The sequence below is a fragment of the Oryzias latipes genome, chromosome 19, assembly GCF_002234675.1.
Source record: "Oryzias latipes chromosome 19, ASM223467v1".
NCBI classification, from domain to species: Eukaryota; Metazoa; Chordata; class Actinopteri; order Beloniformes; family Adrianichthyidae; genus Oryzias; species Oryzias latipes.
In genome coordinates, this window is record NC_019877.2 from 19,038,017 (window position 1) to 19,059,681 (window position 21,665).

Genomic DNA, 21,665 nt, shown 5'->3' on the forward strand with positions numbered 1-21,665 from the left:
GGTAACAACATGAATGTTTCGCCATGCAAGCACATCAAGTGTCTGATATCAGTGTTTGTTTCTGATCACTATGCCAACAAAGTTTCAGGTGAAATATCAAACAACCTGATAACTCAAAAGAATGACATCAGTGAGAACCACTTGCTTAAAGTAATGTAGATGTGTGAGCTCCTGTTTGAGCTGCTTAACTGGACATTGTTTAACCAAAGCTGGTATATTATTTGGGAAGTATAAGGGTCTATAGGGGAAATAAGACTATTGTTTTGAAAGTTAATTTTGCCATTTGAATTATTTGAAATCTGTCAAAACTAAAAAAAATTGTAGAACATATTGGCAGGGAACACAACACAATTGTAGAACATATTAGCAATAAACCATTTGCCACCAAATAATGGCAGTTTAACCCTTCCTGGGCTGTTTTTTGTACAGATTAGTGTAATGTACATCAAAATTTCTCAGACTGTGTTTTAAATCAAGATTTATTTGCTTAGATCATAAATTTGTAGTAAAACATAGAGTACTTCCTTTAAAAAAAAGGGGGTACCCTAATTTCGCTTTGAAAAACATAAAAAGGTTTTATTTGAACAAAGCTCAATAATAAAAGTTAAAAAAAAGAAATGACATTTTTGTGGTTCACAAGCTGAGCCTGGACCTTTCCTTCATGTTGGTATTTATTTGTGCAGATACAGAACAAGCAGAGGAAAACTGTGGAATCTTTTAAAATCAGCAGAACTGGTCCCAGTTCTGTTGTGTGGACGCCTATGATTTGTTTGTTAAAGTGTGAGTACCGTGGTTTCAGTGGGTGTGGTTCACAGTAACACACTGGGGAAGTGACTCCCAATTCCACATCCATCATCAAGCCTGTTTCGTTTGCTATTTATCAGTCTTCTTTTTGTGATTCTCATCCGCTGGGTCCTTCTCTGGAAACAGATTTGGATTTTCCACCAGCGTGGCCCGTACTCTCTTCTTCTCCTTGTAGCGACCAGAATGTGAGACCTTAACATGACGGCCCTTGGAGGCGGATTTGTCTACGATCTTCTCCAGCCTGGCATTTATCTGGCTGTCCATGCTGTCAGGAGCGGCACCTGGATGCTCCTTGTTTCCGTTGTTGCTGCCATACTCTGCGGGAATCTCGTACAGAACCTTGGATTCTGACTTTTTCTTCCTTGAGAAGGTCAACTTCCACCAGCTTGAGTCAGCCATGGCAGCAGCAGAGACTGGAGAACCGACCTGCAGAGAAGAACCAACACTTAGAACTGAATCCACAGAACTAACAGAACCTGTGGTTGTGTCTGATGTTAACATCCATCCATCATTTTCTGAACACGTTATATCCACAGGGTTGCTAGAGCCTGTCCTAGCTTTGGTTGGGCGAAGGGGAGTATACGCTGAACAGGTCGGCAAACAATCACTCCCACGCACACTTACACATGCACACCTAGGGAAACTTTAGAGCAGAGTGTCAGAATCCAGCCCTCCAGGGCTGGAGTCCAACATGTTTTCCAACCAGCCTATCATTGAAGTTCCTTATTGGCTAAACACAACTGATCCAGGCAATCAGCAGCAGATATGACAGGATTTCTGGAAAACCAGCAGAAGGTCGGCCCTCAAGACCTGGAGTTTGACACCCCTGCCTTGGAGTAACCAACAAACATATGAAGCATGTTTTTGGACTGTGGGAGGAAGCTGGAGTGCCTGGAGAAACGCATGCAAGGGGAAAACATGCAAACACAAAAAGGTTCACGTCAGAATTTGAACCAGAGCCTTCTCGTTGTGAGGCGAAAATGCTAACCACTGCACCTGGTGTTAACATTTGACTGAAAATAAAACTAATTTATTCAGCAGGTTAAGAAGCTTATTTTTTGTATTGATCAGAAGTATTTACTTAAAACAGTCTAAAGAGAACTTTTATTCTGAAGGTTCAGTTCACCTAAGGAGTCTAGCTTAACTCCACCCCCAAATTTGTTTGCATTTAACACTTTTTTAAACCAATAATGTAACTAAACTAAACTAAGGATCTGGTAATATTGATGATGATGATGGACATGTTTCCATACACAAAAGCAGACATGCGTCAGAAATGTCAAATGTTTGAGTGTTTAGTGTTGCGTGTTGAGCTCTTTGGAGGACAATCATTACCAACAAGTAAAAAAAATATATACATATATACACTTTGGTAGAATGATCTGCACTTTATTATTCCTGCTTTAGTTCCTTGTTTTGTAAATACATTCAGAACCAATTTTTAATAATATAAGAGCTAGTACATTTCCCCTTGTTTTCATCTGTTCTAAATTAAACATTTATCATCAGTTATCAGTAGAATATTCTGACTAATTGGAAGTAGGCCATATCTAGGCTTAAGGTTCAACGTTCAAGAAGCCTCGACAACACCTACAGCGAGATTTGACTCACAGTCGGCAGTGATACACAAACAACACAAATTACACAGTAAACACATAGCTGATCATTTCAGAATAAAATCTTGAAAGCTATTTGTTAGCTGTTCTGACTGTTTAGATGCTCTTTTTTGCTGCATCAAATCACATTTCACATCCTGCAAGGAATTTTTCAGCTTAAGAGAAACGGAGCGATTCCCATAAGTAAACAGAATACGAGTGATGTTCCAATAAAGCAACACGGCAACATTTTCATGAGAATAATCAAAGGTAATTAGCAAAGATAATGCTAAAATGCACCAACTTCATGATTGAAAATTTTTTTTCAGCAACATATCATGTTTGCACTGATTTGCCTTTTCAAAAGCCAATCTCATCCTGTGAGATAACAGAGCAGTGTTTTTCCTAATATTTGCTTCAACTTTACTTATTGCTTCAGTGCTCATTTAAAAAAAGTATTTGCGTCTATCAAATGATAATAAATGTTGTGGAAAATGATAGACTACTGCTTCAGTTAGACTCTATTTTCAGTTTAACAAATAAATCAGAAAAGTATTTAAAAAAAAGAAACCCAAGACCTGTGAAAAGAACCCGACAACCTTCCAACAGTGATGCCAGTTAATTATTAAATCCAGATTAACAAAATGTTACTAAAGTCAAGCTGATTTTATAAAGAAAATATCACCACTAAACTGAATAAGTTAAAAAAATATATATTCAAGTGGTCCCAGTGTTGATCTCTGAGGAACACCGAGAGCTGCTCCCTTTACAAAACCAAACGAACAACTGAATGAAGTTAACTAAAGCCTAGAATACCGCAGCATAGTATTTAACATTAACTTTATTAATTTATCAGTAAAAATATAAAAGAGAATAGTCATAGTTTCAGGTTAATGTAGAGAAACAGTAAAAATAAAAGCCTCTCTTTGAAAGAAATACTTGAACATCCTACTTAAATGCATTTATTGCAGGATTTCTGCTGCAGGGTGTTTGAACTCATCCGAGTCAATGCTCAATATGAGGCCTTTATGTACCCTTCATTCTCTCATTGTTCGTCTGTCAGTGGAAAAGAACAAACACCAGTGTGTGCACAAAGCTTTGAACTGCAGACTGCTTCTTAGAAAGCCACCATGAGCTTTCACCTGTGCACATCTCTATGATTAAAAGACGCCACCACACGAGGAACAATACGAGACACTCTGCCGTCAGGCTGATAAATTAATGATAATCAGAACACGATCCCCCTCTGTGATCTGATATGAAACAGCTCCTCTCTGATCAGAAAACAAGCTGTTGTCTTACAGCAGAGACCGCCAGCTTACAGTAACGTTATGTAACAACAAAGGAAAAGAGTTTTTTCTTTTAAGTGTCACAATCTAAGTGATCCCGGTGGGCCGTCTCCTTAATATTATTTCAGCTGCTTTCATTGTATGTAGTGAATGCATGTGGATAATGGCTTCTGTGGTCTTCTGTTGCCTGGTAACCATAGTTCTGAAACAAATGACTTCCTTATGAAACAATTATTAACTCGGTAATCTGAGCCCATGGATCATAAACAGGTTTATGGTAGGCTGTTTGGAAAATGTCCTACATAAATCCACCTATGTTCAACACAGAAACATTGCTGTGTATCAATGAAGCCTCTTTAGACATTTTCTTGCTTAAATTATTACAATAAAATGTGCTCCACTAAATTCAGTAGATATTTTTGATTCATTTTCATATTATTATTTCGCTGCATGTGGGTTTTTTTAAGAAGCTTGACAGAAATGACAAAAAGTAATGTTATGTGCCAGGACAAAAACAGTTTTTTTAAGTTTTGTTTTCAAGATGCTGATGGCTTCACACAGCAAAAACTAAATCTTAAGAAAGTGAAAAGACCTTTGTTTCAATAAAAATGTCTTTTTTTCAGGCTTGCAAAAAATTAATCTTATCAGAAAGGTTATTAATAGCAAAACAATAGTTTGAGAAAATATGTCATAGTGACTAGAATTTTTTTCCTCCAATAGGAATTCTTGGGAAGACCATGTTTCTTACCCCGTTGGTAGATCTTTTGCTTACTTAAAGAAAATCTGCCAAAGAGGTTAAAATCTTTGATTTATTTCTAAGGGGCCTGTTTTTGGAGTTTATTGTTAATAAGGAGGACATCCATCCAAAAAAACAAGACCAAGGTTCTTTATTTGGTAGGTACTTTATATCTGTCAATTTCAACTTATCATCAAGCTTCTGCCTATTTGTTTGACCTGTTTTTATTCAATAATTTAAATTGATCAAAAATCAGTCATACTAGCAAGAAAACAGAGATCACTTTCATATTTTACTTATAGATTTTAGACTAAACTGGTTGTTAGTCATTCTGAACCCTTGCCAAAATAAAAATGTTCATGTAACTATATTTACAAGCACCTTTCACAAAGATAGGCTAAAAAACAGCAAAAAAAATCCATAAAAATAAAAGATACAGCCATGACAAAACGGAACAAATCAAAAAACATCTTCAAAAATTCCTCACTAATGTCTGAAGGTTACTGTACTTGACAGTCATTTTAACATCATAAATCCTCATCTTAGGAGAAATATCGAGGTTCCAGATCATTGTCTTTACCCAGCTAACTGCTTTTTTTTAACTGTACTTTGGAAGAGGGCAGGACAAAGCTGTAACACACATTTCAAATAGACCCACCCTGAGGAAAAAAGCTAGGACTCAATGAAGCACCAGACTCTTCTTCGTGAAACCAACTTCTGAAACATCATGGGGGTCAGAAGTCAGAGCTCTGTTTCCCCCTCTGGTCACCAACGGGAACAGTTTCCAGAATTATAAGTGCACTTCATCTCCCAGCAACCCCAGCACACAGTTTCTGGATGCCACACAGCTGACTCTCATTTGCAATCACGGACAGTACACTTAAGCTCTGCACTTCTCAGTGTGAAGTGCTGTTTGTGCCACTTTGCCTGCATTACTGAGTGGTTCACATGGACATGATCCTCTGTTTTCCTGACCCTGTTTTGTCTTTTACTCTTTTTGCCTGCTGCCTGCCCAGACTCTTGCCTAGATCCTGACTACTCCAGTTTCTTCTCTGATGCTCCCATCCTTGTTATTGACCCCTGCTTGCCTGACCCTGATTTAGCTTTGTGGACTTTTAGCTGTGCTAAGAAGCCTGCTGCAATAGTAACCAGCCATCTTCCTGTTTTGTAACAATGGATTTGTAAAGTGCTTTTCAGCTGCATCCTTGAACTGTTTTTCAGTAAAGCCTATCATAGCTATTTCTTTGTTACGCCAGGAAGTGTATTTAGCTTGAAATAAAATAATGAAAATGCCATTTAATCTACCTTGCAGATTAAAAAAACACATTTTTTATGCTTTTGCAAGATTTTTCAAAGCAAGACAGAATACAAACCAAACCCTTAAGTGACCATACAATGTTGAAGGTTTGTTCGAATGCATTGTAGCATGTCAACTGAACTTGATGTGTTTCACAAAAGCAACAATGTCTTCTTTATGAGTGCTGGCAGAAAGCAGAGACACGCAATTCTCCTTTGGTGTGGTTTTTCTTTTTTTATCGTGTGGCACCTATGCAAATGCATCTCATGTGTCCTTCACAGACACTGTCACCAGAATCTCATCTCACTCACGAGATACTACATCTCAGCATCAGAGATTTTTTTAAATTTCCTTTATTTGAATAAATGTATTTTTACAGAATATGTTTGCTTATCATTGTTGTATGATCATGTGTTTCCTACAGGAACAGGAAGAGCTTTTCTGAGTGGCAAACAAATCCCACTCGCATTGAATTTGTGGAATTTCGTTGACTCTTTAAGAGTTAAGAGAATTTAAAATCTCTAAATTTAGCAAATTGCTCTGTTAAAAAAACAAAAATTTTGAATATTTGAACGACGTCTGCTCAGTTTTTGCTGATTCTCTATCAAACCAAACAACGTGACCAACTTTCACACAGAGTTAAGTAATGGATAATAGCAACACAATGTGCAAGCATTTTTCTTTTACTTTGACTTCAATGTGACCTTTGAGACAAAAACTCCTGTTGACACAAAGGAGGCCCCCTCCGCCGGTCTTTTTAATAAGTTACCGTGTGTTCTGCCTTGTGTGGGTGAGCCACTCGGCAAAACCTCAGAGATCACAGCAAGAAAAAGGAAAACTGGTGCAAACTGTAGGAAATATCAAAGCAGCTGCACAGCCTCTCTGCAGACATGGCGTAACGGGAGGGACGCTCCAAGGGCGCACATTAAAAGTGGAGCCGAAGCCTTGGCAGACTCTCAGGTTTCCACCTTCCCTTGTGCCAGACTCACAATTGATCCACAGATATGATGAAAAGTGACAAAAAAAGGTGTTCTGTGCTGTTTTGTCCATGAAAGTGTCTGGTGTGTTTGTTTGTTTTGGGGGCATTTCTGGGAAATCACCAGACACGTTGGTTTTTTTATGGCTTCAAAGTCCAGGTTTCAGAGGTTTTTTTTTTTTTTACAGCTTTTAAGGCAAGATAATGACAGTCTTAAAAAAATATATTAATGTCATGCTGATTTTTAGCAAATCTATTTGTGGCACTTCAATGTGACATTATATGCTGTTTAAACATAAAACTTATAGGTACTTTAAAATAAATTAAGGCTTTTAATAATGTCACATTACAAATAAAATATTGACTTGAAACACATTTGAGAAACTGAAATCAACAACTATCCATTTTTAATTGAAATGCAGTCAAGCTTCATTTTTTTACTTTTTACTTGCCATTTTTCTTCTTTAAAATCATATTCTTGTTGATATTGATAAAAGTTGTTGCAGCGATCCAAAAATTCAATCTAAGTTGGAAATGATCCATTTATTAGACGCTTTCGTCTTACCTTAGTTTTAACAAACTGCCTGAAAGAAATCCGCTTAGATATTCAACTGTTCTGCCATGCCTGGAGTCCTTTTCTCTTCTCTTTGCTGGTTTAAGGCAGTTCCCTTTCTTTTCCTCAGGTGAGCATGAACAGGTGCAGCATCACTCTGCCTCAGCCTCTGCCTTCACTGCTTCACTTAAGCACACACCCTCGTCAAACGCGTCCACACCTAAAGCCCGCCCAGATAGGAGCAAGTGTTGCACCATGTGACTGTAAGGACACCGCATCAGGCCAGTCCACACCAAGAGTAAAGTGTGCTTTTGTAAATGGCAATTTTAATCTTTTCATCAATATCTTATTAAAACAAGTGTTATCATCTTTGTGGATTTGGCTGCAAGATAAAGTCACCTTTGTTTTCAAGTTTCCTCCTTCATAGGAGTTTAAAGATGGCGTTAAACAAAAGGGCATGAAGCGGTTTTGCATGACATTTTACAGAGCCTGTGATTGGATGGTTACTTTGCAAGTTTGATCCCTATTCAAATGAACTAAAATTGGGTCACCTGGCTGAGAGACACTCTTCAGCTGCTATACAGGTTTGAAGGTCAGTATTTATAAAAATGAATTCAATAGATATAGAAAGTGTCTGTACTGTTAAAGCTGCCTTGACACAAGAGCAGAAGATGCTAAGCAAAAAAAATGGGGAGAAACACTGCAAAATATAGCTATGATACAACGTAAAACAGGTAAGAAAAAGAGAGTTTGTTGGGTTTTTTTTTATATGAGAACACTTTGAAAATTCTGATAGAAATTTCAAATCTAATGATTCAAAAAGTATATCGAACTTTAACAGTTTTGTGAAAATATGCTTATGAAAGCTAAATGTATCATTTTCACAGTCTGAGCTGATAATTCAGGAACCCTTTGAGGTTGTTTTTGCACGGATACGATTTTTCTACATTTTTGCACTAAACATATTAATTCAAAAGATTATAAAAATCAACTGCCTTTACATTATATTACATCAACTAAATTTGCAACCCAAAAGCTTGCAAAGAAAGTAATAAAAAAACAATGCACTTCTTTAGGCATCTAATTTGTGTTTGTTTTTTCTGTCTCTTGCAAAGCATATGAAATCAAATTATTACTTTAACATTATATTTAAAACAATAGATATGATTATAATTGTGCAATTACCTTACAAAATAAAAAATGATAAAACATATACTCAAATACAACACAAATAATTATCTTTCACATAAAAATTAAAGCAAGAAACTGGTCTTTAACATTGCTTTAAATTTCATTTTATTTTCATTTTATTTTATTTTACCAGGAAATTCCATTGAGACTGCATCTCTTTTTCAAGGAAGACTTGGGCCAAAGGGCATACAAAATAAATAGTTAAAAAACAACTGAAATAAAATACATTACAAAATACAGATGCAATTTAAATTGAAATGAACAGTAGGGCAATGACTAATAGGATTAATTAAAAAGTGGTACAGATAGGTCAAGGGTGACATGTGCATGTTTCTTTTAAAAGCTCAGAAAGTTTTGCTTTAAAACAATTCAATGGAATAAGGTCACTTAAATGCAGAGACTTTTGAATATTATTCCAGGAAAGCGGAGCAGCAATGGAAAAGGCTGTTTTTCCAAGTTCACTGAGGAATCTAGGGACATAAAGAAGCAATTTGAGTGAGGAATGAGAGTTATATATGTTGTTAACAGGAGAAAGAAGACGGCACAGATATTGAGGTAGTTTGCCGAGAATGGCCTTATAGGTGAAATTTATAAACACATATTTGTTTGTGCTTCAACTGTTTAAAATGAAACCAAATAATTGAACTTAACTTGGCATAAAACTTCTGTCTTGTTTTGTGTCGCCCTCTGTTGGCGTTGTCTCGTTGTTGAATTAAATCCTCAAATCTCCAAGAAACTGCAGTGCGTAGCATAGTCAAACGTGATTGGTCAGAACTAGTTCCCTCTCCAACATTGCTTCTTCCCATTGGTTGTAATTCTCTTAACGTGTCATAAACACAGAGAGAGCTGGACTCTGTCACAAACCGTAAAATCTGTAGTGCCGCAGCAAACACCTTAGTCTAGATATTTTTAAACCAATGCAGCGGTTAAAAATTGGAGGTACCCTTGTTTAAGAGAGATAAAGGAACGATGGAGGTGAGGTTAAAGACATGTTTTCTTACTCTGGTGGTTAAAAAAAGGAGCTCGGAGCTAGCATGATCTGATTAGCTGTTGAACTTACTGATGATAAACTTTTAAGAAGCATCGTTTTAAATGGAAAAAATTATGAAGTTAATTGCTTGTTGCTATTATTAATATAATTATTAATGTTGTTGTTATTGCAGTTCTCTGTATTTGACAGTTTTTTGAAAGAAGGATAAAGTTTAAAATACAAATCTGACAGTTTTCTTTCTTTTCAGAACATTCAAAACCTTCCCATCGACATACAAACCAACAAGCTATTGGGTAATATAAAAAGAACACACGTCCCAAATAGTCCTCAGCATCCTGACACGTTCTGCTGGTCTCGAACCAGTGTCACTTTGCTGCAGACGTCTCTTTAGGGAATAAAACCATGATTATTTTTGGTTGCAGATTGGCTGCTCGATCGGCGTCACTGCAGTGTTAAATGGCAGAGTGCAGTGAAAACCATAAGAGAGAAGATCAATGCTGCCATCCAAGACATGCCAGAGAACGAGGAGATCAAGCAGCTGCTCTCTGGATCCTGTGGGTATCTCACAGCTCAAGATCACCAGCATAGTCTATGGGTATCTGTAGAATTAGGGATAACATGCATAAACCATATAACTCCAGCTCTGACAAATACTCAAAAACCCACATCTATGGTGTGGTTTTTAACATGTTCTTGTGCCATTTTTCTCATGATGGAGGACATTTATAAAGTAAATTAAGCTTAAGATTGTTTTTGTGAGTATTTCTTCATTCAAATTGTTGAAAATCAGGAGCAGACACAAAAAATGCAGTAGAAAAAGCTTGTAGGAGCGACGTAGAAGGCACTACGGCAAGCCACAAGGTCCCTGCTCCGCTCCCTTCTGATGCATCCAGCTGTAGACAAATAGATCCATGTAGGTCTTGTTTTCCTCGTCGTATCTGGCATATGGCTCAAAACTGTACAGCTGGGTAGTTCCAATTTTGCTCGCCATTTTTGTTGCACCGATAATGTTAGATTGTGGGTTTGAGGGGCTGTAAGCTGACAGGAGAGAGTGTAAACAGAGGGTTGTTGGGAAGTTGGGGCAGGCTTGGTCCGCCCACAACTCAGAGGGGGGATTTCTAATAAACTACTGCCGTTCTGCAGAAACTGTCCTAGAAAATAACGCAGGTTTTTTTTTTTTTGTTTTTTGCTAAAAACGGCATAATCATAATTAAAAGACAACTAGTAACACTTTGAAAATAGATCCAAAGATGACTGGAATGGGACTTTAAAACGTAATTCTTAAAAAAATCAAAGGAGGGGGTTAGGTCTATTTAAAGGTGTGTTAACCACTGTGTTACATCACATCTTCTTATTGCAGGAGTGTAATTAGCCTGTTGTTACGAAAGGTTTTCATGTTCTTGGATCTGAACAGCTCCATCACTGTATCCCTATAAGTAATCAGATCTGGCGTCTCTCAAAGGGTCAATGATCCATCTTTTTTGTCAGAAATGTTTATTTTTTTCTGCCAATAGTTAGTCATAGAAAAACTTAAAAATGAAAAGAAAAGAATTTGCATTTACATTTAATTAATGTTTTATGTAAATGTTCTGGTTTTCTATGAGTATTATCCCTGGAAGACATCATGGAGTTAAGATGAAGATGTTGAAGATGCATTATAGTGATGATACATATGTTATTTTTATCACCGTAGTCAGATTCTTCTGTTGACTGAAGCAATGGTTAAATGGCTTCTTAAAATATGTTTTTTCTTAGTTTGTCTTTATACAGGATATATAGATAGATACTGTTTTCATCAATATGAAGCAAAAAATCATGTAAAAATATCAACAAAATGCTGAGGTGGCTAATGTTGATCTTTAATGCATAAATGCATGGAAATATTAGCAGCACAATGTCAGTTTCAGACACAGAAATAGTTTTAATAATCAATCAAGTCCATCCTTAAGTAGCTGATCTGGAGGAGAAATGCAGACTTTCTTTTTGTGCAAAATGTTCCTTCATTTTATCGAACATTTTCTCCAAAAAAGAAATTATTTTTTAAGTCTTTAATTCATGTTATTTCTTGTTTACTTTGTGGTTTGTACTTGATTTTACTCAAATTCTACATTTTGAAAATGATGCTGCATATGGTGATGTTGCTCCCACTGTATTTGTAAAATATTTCTCTAATTTTCAGGAAATTATATAGTGATAAGGGTAAATGTAGTATAAATGAATAAACACATTTTAAAAGTAATAATTTCCATGCATTTTTTTGTATTATCATTTTATTTTTAATGACTAATCAGTCAGCATTCCATCTTCTCAGCAGAATTGTAGGATTGTTAAGTTTAAGCTAAAAATGTTTTTATTTTTAAGGAAAAAAGGGCAAAAAATTGGTTTGTAGCTTTTCTGTTTAGACTGTAGATTTTGTGGGGGGAAAAGGTTTTTTTAATTCTAAAATTAAATTAATATAATGAAGTTTCTTTTGTAAATTTTTTCATGTTTAGATTTTTATTGTAAAGAATTCTTGTGTTCTGTATTATATATTGGGATATTTTAAACATTTAACATAACTACAAGAGCAAAATATATTCTTACTTTTATATTTAATACCACTTAAAACCTCCTGGGAACTAAATTCTAACAGTCATGTTTGCATTTATGAGGTATCATTAAATGTTCATGAACGTGTTCTTTCTGTTAAACAAATTCAAATAATTGTCGTTTAAAGATCACCGCCTTGTTGTGTTTTGTTGTTTTGAATTTGCAGACATTCACTACTTTCACTGTTTGAGGATCGTTGAGATCCTGAAAGGAACTGAAGCTTCATCAAAGAACATCTTCGGACGATACTCTTCTCAAAGGATGAAGGTGGGAGGAGTCACACAAGCTGCAGTCGAGCTTTTTCCAAAAGTTCTTTTTTTTTCTTATTTGTAAGTTTTGTTGTTTGAAAAGTTTAGGGAGGAATGTTTTTTGGTTGTTTCAGGACTGGCAGGAAATTGTGTCCCTTTATGAAGCAGACAATGTTTATTTGGGTGAGTTTGACCGATCAGTTATTGATGTCATGGTAATGTAAAATTAGAAATACCAAAGTCAACTTGAGGTAAATTGAATGCAGTTGATGGTAAATTCTTACAGTTCAAAAATCTGAAATTTGGAGAAAGATTTCATCTCCAGCAGAGAGAAAATCGAAGTACTGTTGATTTGTTTTTGTGTGGGTTTTGTTTTTGTGTCCCAGCGGAGGTGGCCAGCCTGCTGATTCGTAATGTGAGCTATGAAGGTCCAGCTCTGAAGAAGCAGCTGGCTAAAGCTCAGCAGCTGCAGCAGGAGCTCAGCAGGCGGGAGGTGGAGTGCCAGAGCTCTGCAGCGGAACTGAGGGAGCGCTACTACGCTGCCTGCAGACAGTACGGCATCTCTGTAAGTCCCAGAGAAATCGCTAACAAATTTGGATCGGTCTTTTTGTCAAGACAGTTTCTTTGTTGTTTTTCCATCGACAGGGTGACAGTGTAGCACGAGAGCTTCAAGCTCTGGTGAAGGACTTGCCAGCGGTTCTGGAGGAAGTTGGCAGGGATGCAGCAAAGTTAGAGGAAACGATTAAGCTTTACACTGCCTTTACACACTTTTTGTGTGACTGGTGAGTGTGAAATGAAAGCCACTGTATTCATAAGGGACATTTTTGCACTTCATCAATATAAAATACACACTACGTACCTTCCGTGCAGCTGTTCTGTTCAGTAAAATTGAGTATTAAGCCACAAATAGTTCCACTGGTTAATTCCATTAATTAAAGCATTCAAATAAAACGATGAGTCTGTAAAAGCACCGCAGTGGTGGTGTCCTCGGTCCCATAAGATCCCATGTTGTGTCTTCCAGGTCTGAACCTGTCCTGCCCTTGCTGACCTTTGTACAAAAGAGAGGGCACGCAACATTTTATGAGTGGAGAACCGGGACAGCCCCGTCCTCCGTGGAAAGGCCATCGATGGGGGAAACAAGTCCTGAGACCCTCTCAGAGGATGCGGTTGGTTTCAACATCTCTGTAGCATCACAGACATTTTAAACACCTGACTACAGCTGCCAGAATGCTAAAACCATTTCATTTTCATACACAAATTCCTCATTCAGCTTACTACTTTGTTAGAAAGAGGAAAAAACTTTGATTTAAGCAGAAGAAAAGTGGAACTTTCTGAAGAAAAAATGTCTGATGATCATATTAATAATTAGCTGAAAGAGGTTTATTATACAACAAAAATAAATGCTAGTATTTTAAAGAACTGTAAATTCATGCATTTATCCATTTTTAGTTTTTTAAGATTCAAAATGAATTGGGGTTGTTTTTTTGCCCAGCCTCACACATCCCATTGTTTGTAAATTCTGTGGCATTTTCTCTCCTTTTTTTTTTTATAAAGAATCTTTCATATCATTACAGTTAGAAAAAAGTTGAAGGTTTTGAAATTCTGAAAGTTCCTTCAAAAATGAGATCTCCTCATGCATGTAACATTACTTTATTACTAGGTGTTGTGGAGAAGTTTGAGGTGCTTTTATGAACCACAGTGCTGCACCCTGTTTTTAAAATCTGCTGTAGATTGACTGGGGCAACTTTGGAAAAGCAGAAGGTAACTCAGTTGTGGATGCTGGCATCACAGACTGGGGAATCAGTCTGGAGCCGACTACAGAGGTAAGACTCATGCAGTGTTAGAAATGATCATCTATTCAATACAATAAACACAAAAAGTGTGATAAGTTTAGCATTTTTCTATTTAAGCAGTAAAAAAATTAGAATGTGAGACACTACATTGCTGCTCATTCTTCTGATTCCTCTTTTTCTTTTCTTACTAACTGAATTAAACAGTTTTTGAAAAACTGAACATTGTGGGGGAAATTGAGTAACATTGAAGGAAACACATTTTTAACCCCTTTTTGGACTCTTTCTGTGTACACAATGCAATTCAAAAGGTCACTAGTTTTCACTAGATCACTTTTTCATTTTTCTAATATTCTTAAGACTGCAAGAACTGACGTTTTTCTCTATTAGAAATCATTTCAATGTTTTATTCTATCAAATAAAAAAACCAAATGAAAAGAATAAAATCATAACTCATTTGTATTTAAGCATAAAATATCTGTCATTCTGTTGTTATTTATATTATTCATATTAATCAGATACTGTTATAGTTTTTACCTTCCTAAAATGTAATTTAAACATGGATGTATTGTAAATAAACATAAAGACAAATAAGACCTGAAGTTGGCTTTAGAGTTATTGTTTATTTCTAATGTAGACCTGGTTTTGGTGCACTATTATCAACACTGATCTGTTGGAAATAAAACCCAAGCGAATCTATTTTCTATCCACTTTGATGTCTGTGTGCGATAAAAGCTTGAATAGAGCAGCCGGTCTTCTGTCTCCTTCATCAGGACGCAGCAACAGGCGCCATCGACTGGGGGGACACAGAGGGAGCTCCCATAGAAATTGAAATCGTTGACATAGGGACAGACTGTACGTCAATGAAAGAACTCCACATCAAATTCTGTCCCATGCTCACACTATGAATGGCCTGGACTCGAGTAATGAGTGTGTCATTTTTTAGGTCCCGAGGGTGTGGCGAGGGGAGAGGATGCGCTCGGTGTGCTGGAAAACTCTCAGTCACGCAGTCAGTTCATTGATGAGCTGATGGAGGTAAACAGGCTCCCAGATCCACGCGATTCACATCTCGCTCATTTCCTTTGTGACCAAACCAAACTCCTGAGTCGCGCAGGAGAAGGCTTGCAAACAATTTAATGGCTAATTCCCCAAAAAAAGAACAAATGAGCGATTTAATGTTAGGGGTAATGATTGACTTAAGAGTGTAGCTGGAAAAAAGAACGAGGAGTGTGCACAATAATAAAATTTCAGTAAATGTTTCAATATTTAAAAAATTTTAATCAAGAAAAATAAATTCCTTATAAATAATAGGTTGATAGTTAATGTGACAGATTAGAGAAAATAACTAGAATTGCGTTTTTTTTGTATGCTTTTTAATAACTAAAAATAAAAAATTAATAACTTGAAATAACTAGAATTAAGGCCTGCACGGTGGCGCAGTGGTTAGCGCCTTTGCCTCACAGCAGGAAGGCCCCTGGTTCAAGTCCCTGCTGGGGGACCCAAACCAGAACATCAATGGGGGGGCCTTTCTGTGTGGAGTTTGCATGTTCTCCCCGTGCATGCGTGGGTTTTCTCCGGGGACTCTGGCTTTCTCCCACCGTCCAAAAACATGCTTCATTGGTTAATCTAAATTGTCCCTAGGTGTGAATGTGAGAGTATGTGGGGTGTGTGATTGTGGACACTCTACCCTGCAACACTGGCGACCTATCCAGGGTGCCCCCTACCTTCGCCCACAAGTGGCCGGGATAGGCTCCAGCGGCCCCGTGACCCATCTCAAAACCATATATTAAATTATATTCCATGTTTGAATATTTAATTACAAGTACTCCATATGCTTTATAATTATTTTAACAGTATCACAAAAGAAGTTATAAGATCACAACATTCGTTTACAGACCCTCTATTATCATCTTTTGGTCTGTTCCCAGTGGTCTTTTAATTATGATGATGTACTTTTTAGACAAATTCTTAAACATCCACTTGTGTACGATTAGATCCATGTACGTCTTTGTTTTCTATGTTTGATCACCATTTTTGTTGCACCTGTAACATTTGGTTGGGGGTGTGAGGGGCTGTAAGCTAGAGGGAGAGCACATAAACAGAGAGCAACGTGGTGATGGTGGTGGTGGGGTTGGGGGGCAGGGTTGCGTCGTGTCAAGATTCCCGCTAGTCAATTTCTAAAGAACTCCTGCGGCTCTGCAGAAACAATGTCGAATTAAACTACACAGGGCATCTGAATAAAAGCGAAGCAGGGAGCTTCTCGCCTACCAAGCGTATTTCCTACGTCACAAATAAGCTCTTTTCAAATAGGGTTTTTTCATCTGCTCCTGGTGCACAATGAATAAAGTTTAAATTGTACTCAGAAGTACAATTTAAGCTTAATGTTCTTAATATAAGTCCTCCATCTTCAGAAAAATGCCAGAACATGTTAAAAACACCAAAAACACAATTTTCATCAGAGTGGGTCTTTAATGTGTTAAAAACATTCAAATGGACTGGACCAATTTAGAAGTTATATTTGCAATGTTGGTGTAATATATTGATTTTATGTAGTGCACCGCCTGAAGCTTGTGGTAAGAGAGTAAAAGAGGTAAAAGGGGCAGCATTAGACTTTAAACCTGCCCTAAACCAGGGAAGCAAATAAATTTACTGTCTTCAGATGAGGGAGCTTCAAACCTTTACCTCTAACTTGATCCATAACCGGATTTAGTGTTAACAGGTAGTAGCTCTGATGCACCATAAATGCAGTTTCCTGTAGCCATAGCTACAATTTACAGTTGCTATGGATGTAGTAAGGCTTATCGATTCTATTATATGATCATTTAGGGAAAAAGTAGATTTGTTTTAAAGTAAAGGTAATAGACCAAATGTAGGGGGGAAACTGCAGCCTGTCTGACATGTAGAAGGGGAGCAGCTGTGGTTTGACATTGTTCAGGACATAACAGAGGCAGCTCAATATAGGGGTTAGTGAGGGAAAAAGATCCTTGGAGTGTTGTAACAAATGAAGGTGAAGATTACCGTAGATTGTTTAGTAACTATTCCAAAGATAAATCAATGTTTGGAAGAAGGCACTAATTAAACCTGAAAATCAAATTAAGCAGTGCTTCATTTAAAAAAAGCAACAGAACTGCTTAAGCGACGGCATGTTTGATTATTAGCATGTTTGGGAACCTTGCTGGTTTGCTGGTGGCCATTGAGAACCAGGTCCTTCAGGACAGACTTCAGCTGTTGCTGCAGCACCTTGGCGGTCTGACTGAATGTTCACTGGCTGTACTCAGGTTCCAGCTTGTAAGGATTAAATGGAAAGGTTCAATCAGAAGCAGTTCTTCCTCACATGCTTCAGGTTAGATAAGATGGTCTGTAAGACAACTGAGGTGAAAAACAGAAAAGGTTTGTTGACCTCTTGTCCATAAAGCTTTCTTTATTCCAAATACAATGGAATCCGCCTGAATGAATAAGATTCTACATGGACAACTGTTTTTTAAGTGAATGCAAGGAGTTTTTGTTTGTTTGTTTGAGCTCATTCAGTAGAGAATCTTATTCAAGACAAGATTATGGAAGCATTTCATCAACCTAATCCAGAATTTTTAATTCAAAATTTTTAGATTATCGAGCATGCATAGTAAATAAATACAATAAAATCGATGTACATACAAGGTTGCTCCAGTCTTTCATGGATTTGAGAATAACAAACAACAAACAAGTACAGCTCATCGCCAACTACTGACTTCTTTCTTGTCTGCTGTTGCAGCTGGAGGCATTCCTAACTCAGCGCATTGTTGAGATGGGAGAGGAAGGCGATGTGGTATCGATGAGCCAGTTCCAGTTGGCCCCCTCTGTCATTCAGAACCAGACCCACCAACACGTCCAGGAAATGCTGTCAGGGGTGCAGGACCTCCTCGGCCGACTCACCTCTCTCCGGATGCAGCACCTCTTCATGATCCAGGCGTCACCGCGGTATGCAACACCGTGTTCAAACTGCGTTTGATAGGGTCAGATGTTGATGCGATTAATCATTCTTATTCATTTAAGAATAAGACTTGAAAGTTAGCTTTTGTTATTTTATGCACAATTTATGGTACAAACCAGGTATAAAGCAACTGGTAACAACAAAATTGCAATATGTAAAAAGAAAGTGTTACTATTTTCAGAATGGGCTTTTCATTGAAAGATTCAGCGAATTTTATTATTCCTAAATATCATTTTGGACTTTTGTCACTGAATCGTTACACATCCCATTTTATAATTAGCCAGTATTAAATATAGTTGTCATTTTTAATAATATTTTGTTTTGAAAAAACATATAATTTTGAAGGTAAATATTTGTGTTTTTATAGACATTTACATTTTCATTTACATTTTTAAAATTATTGTTAGTTGAAACATTTAAATTAAGATGCTTTTGGGGTTATTAGACTAATAAATTGTGAAATTAACTGTAAAGGGGCCTATATCATGCTGTTCTTAAGCCTTTCAGAGTAAACTAAATTATATATACGATCATATATTACCTTTGGCACACTAAAGAATGATTTTTTTTAATGAATTACAAGTTATTTTGGCAGATAATATTCCTACCCAGAAGTAAGACGCCTCAATCTCTGAGGCACCGCCTTTTGCCCCGCCCATTTCATGACATCAACTTAGAGCCAGCCTCAGCAGCGTTTCGCCCACGAAATAAACAACTGAACTTTTGCAAAGTTGGATGTAAATATTTCACAAATGAAATGAAAGCGTTTTGCCGATCACCGCTAGTTCCACAGAAGAGGTCGTTGTCTATGTTAGCCTAGGGGCGGTGCTGACAGCACAGACTCTTCCTGGAAGGGGCTGTTCTCACTTATCTACATCACAATGTGAGAACCCACTTGTTTTTGTGGATTGAGAGGAGCTTTGCTGAGAGAGCAGGTTTTTAGAGGAATACTTAGAAATGCATGCACGGATCAAAATACCACTTTGGGGTTGTTTTTCATGAGGAATGAACTTTGTAATACACTTAAAAGCTCAAAAAAGTTGATTTAGCATGATATAAGTCCTTAAATACAAAAGAAAGTTTTTTTTTAATTATTTTTCATCAATAATATTAGATTTTGATACTAAAGGTACTCTCTTAATAGACTTTATCATGAAAAACCCTTATATTTCACTGCTTTTGTAAGAGTGACAGTGTTTTATTTTTCTGAGCAGACACAGTTAGATCATCTCCCACACATCTTTGACTCAGCCCAACTGTTGTCATGGTTTACTCTGAAAGGCTAAGGAAATACATTGTATTTTAGATATGAAGTCGTGGGTGGCAGAAAACTTCCTACAGCTCAACCAGACAAAACGGAAATTTTAATCATCGGTTCTGAAGACAAGAGAGAGATGATTTTACCACATCTTCAGAATTTTCAACCTTCTCATTGTGTGAGAAACCTGGCTGTACTTTTTGACTCTGAGCTCAATTTTATCCAACACATTAAGTGTCGTTAAGACAGGATTTTATTATCTTAAAAACATTGCCAGAGTCCGCCCATTCCTCTCTCTTGCCAGCACAGAGGTGCTGCTGCATGATTTGACCTTCAGGCGTTTAGATTATTGTAATGGCCTGCTCTCTGGTTTACCCAAAAAGTCCATTTCAAATTTACAATTATTGCAGAACTCTGCGGCACGAGTTCTGACGAGAACCAGGGCCGGGAACATATCATACCCGTTTTAAAATCGCTGCATTGGCTCCCTGTGCATTATAGAATTGATTTCAAGATTGTTTTAATGGTTTATAAAGGTTTTTTATGGTCTTGGGCCTTTTTTTCTTATTTAACCAAAATGCTTTTTAGATATGAACCCTCGCGAATCCGGCGGTCCTCTGCCACTGGCCGCTTAGTTGTTCCTAAGGTGAGGACCAAAACACACGGTGAGGCTTCGTTCTGCCGTTATGGTCCTCACCTCTAGAACAGCCTGCCAGAGAATCTGTAGAGGTTTTTAAGAAGAGGCTTAAGAGCCACCTTTTTCATTTTGCTTTTAGTTGATCTTATCTGTGTATTTGTTCTATTATTGATGTATTTAATTTTATCATACGCATCTAATCTTATTGTCAATTTTATGTTGTTTTTTTTTAAACATTTCATGTATTTAATTTAAGCATCTTATTGTGATTTTAGCCCCAGTTTCTTGTGGGGATCCTTTCTACCAGGACTTGCTGGCTTGGTCGGTGGTTGTTGCCACGGTTGTCGCCCTTGCGTGGGTGGCTGGAGTTTAACAGCAGAGCCAAGCCTTGAGTTTTTTTTAGAAGTTACATTTATGAGTATTCATTGTGTGTGGGGTCATATGTGTTAACGGAGGGGAGTGGGAAGGATGAAGGGTGGGTTTTTATTGTAATATTGTGTATCTTTTTTGTTGTAAGTGTTGTGCAAGGCATGAGAAGCACTTTTTTATAAATAAAGATGGATTTGATTTGATAGTAACCACACAATGGTGTTTACTGTCTCCGTCCTCCTATTCAAACTGGACACACTCTGACAGTCAGTCATAACGCATGACTCCCTTCTGTGTTATAAAAGTTATTAAAAACTGCTCAGGAAGTCTTTATTGTAAAAATATTTTGCATCAATTTCATTTATCTTTTTTTCATAATTTTGGTTTCATTTTTTTACTCTGTTGATGCCTCAAACCTAGTCTTAGTACTGTAAATCACTCTAATGTGAAAATAATTGTGAATCCTATGCTGTACTTTTAAGATCTTGTATTCTTCTGTGTTTTTGATGAACTTTGTCGCTTTCATTTTGAACACTTGACCAATAAATTATCATTTTATCTTTTTGTTTCTGTTTAGGTATGTTGAACGTGTGTCAGATATGCTGAGACAGAAGCTGAAGCAGGCAGACATTCTGGTGCTTAAAGCTTCCACAATGGTTGAGAAGAGGCAGGAAGCCTTAGAGGAGCAGTCCAGACTTGAACCCCGTGTCGACCTGCTGGCACTACGCACCCGGGAACTCCAGAAACTGGTATTGTGTTACTTTTTGGAGTTGGTACTTTCCAGATGAGAGGGTTGCATTAAAGCATCAACACTGAGACTCTTAATCTCTATCCACTTTCTCTTTTTATTTTTTAAGTGTGATGCACTTTTAGCATCCCAAAGACTCATCAATTATAATAAGTATTTTTTGTCAATTATTGTGTCTGTTTTTTGTCTTTGCAGATTGAAGCTGACATTTCAAAGAGATACCACAACAGACCTGTCAACCTGATGGGGGTTAATGTATAATTAATATTGCAAATGTTTCAAAAATATTTCTCATAATTGAAAGGACAAATAAAAAATGTTTTGTAATTATCCTTCTTGTTGATTTGTGAGTGAATGATTAATGTAAAACAGTTTCTTACCTTAGCAAAAAAGTAGTACATTTAAAGATTGTTTTATTAAGTATACCTGAGTGAAAGTATAAGCAAGTCTACTATTGACCATTACATCTAGTGTAGGAAGGATACTAACAATGCTTCTTCGGACTAAATTTGACATTCAAATTTACCATATATAGATAGTATATAAAAAATAAACTTTGAGCATACTGCCTGACTTAGTATAAATTAAGTATACTTGTAGTACTCTTTAATAGACTGCTTTTTG

At 36.9% G+C, this 21,665-nt stretch overlaps 2 protein-coding genes across 2 annotated transcripts; one reads left to right on the top strand and one right to left on the bottom strand.

The window, feature by feature from the left end:
* Positions 1–461: 461 nt before the first annotated feature.
* prr15l (proline rich 15 like) lies at positions 462–7,438 on the bottom strand. Its single transcript, XM_004080646.3, has 2 exons — positions 7,263–7,438; positions 462–1,230 (listed from the first exon to the last, which is right to left on the bottom strand). Exon 2 carries the CDS (start codon positions 1,201–1,203, stop codon positions 874–876), a length of 330 nt encoding a protein of 109 aa, XP_004080694.1. The 5' UTR covers positions 1,204–1,230; positions 7,263–7,438; the 3' UTR covers positions 462–873.
* A 1,812-nt stretch (positions 7,439–9,250) lies between these two features.
* cdk5rap3 (CDK5 regulatory subunit associated protein 3) lies at positions 9,251–21,373 on the top strand. The gene is made up of 14 exons (XM_004080647.3): positions 9,251–9,416; positions 9,680–9,725; positions 9,855–9,986; positions 12,188–12,288; positions 12,404–12,452; positions 12,656–12,834; positions 12,915–13,051; positions 13,291–13,435; positions 14,000–14,092; positions 14,833–14,914; positions 15,006–15,094; positions 17,811–18,016; positions 20,871–21,042; positions 21,237–21,373. Exons 1-14 carry the CDS (start codon positions 9,411–9,413, stop codon positions 21,300–21,302), a joined length of 1,503 nt encoding a protein of 500 aa, XP_004080695.1. The 5' UTR covers positions 9,251–9,410; the 3' UTR covers positions 21,303–21,373.
* Positions 21,374–21,665: the final 292 nt, after the last annotated feature.

Excerpts from the sequence above, each read along its gene's own strand:
- prr15l (XM_004080646.3), bottom strand. The coding sequence starts at position 1,203 with ATGGCTGACTCAAGCTGGTGGAAGTTGACCTTCTCAAGGAAGAAAAAG.
- cdk5rap3 (XM_004080647.3), top strand. Across the intron at positions 9,726-9,854 it reads ACAAACCAACAAGCTATTGG|ATTGGCTGCTCGATCGGCGT; the intron begins GTAATATAAAAA and ends TTTTGGTTGCAG. Across the intron at positions 14,093-14,832 it reads GTCTGGAGCCGACTACAGAG|GACGCAGCAACAGGCGCCAT; the intron begins GTAAGACTCATG and ends CTCCTTCATCAG.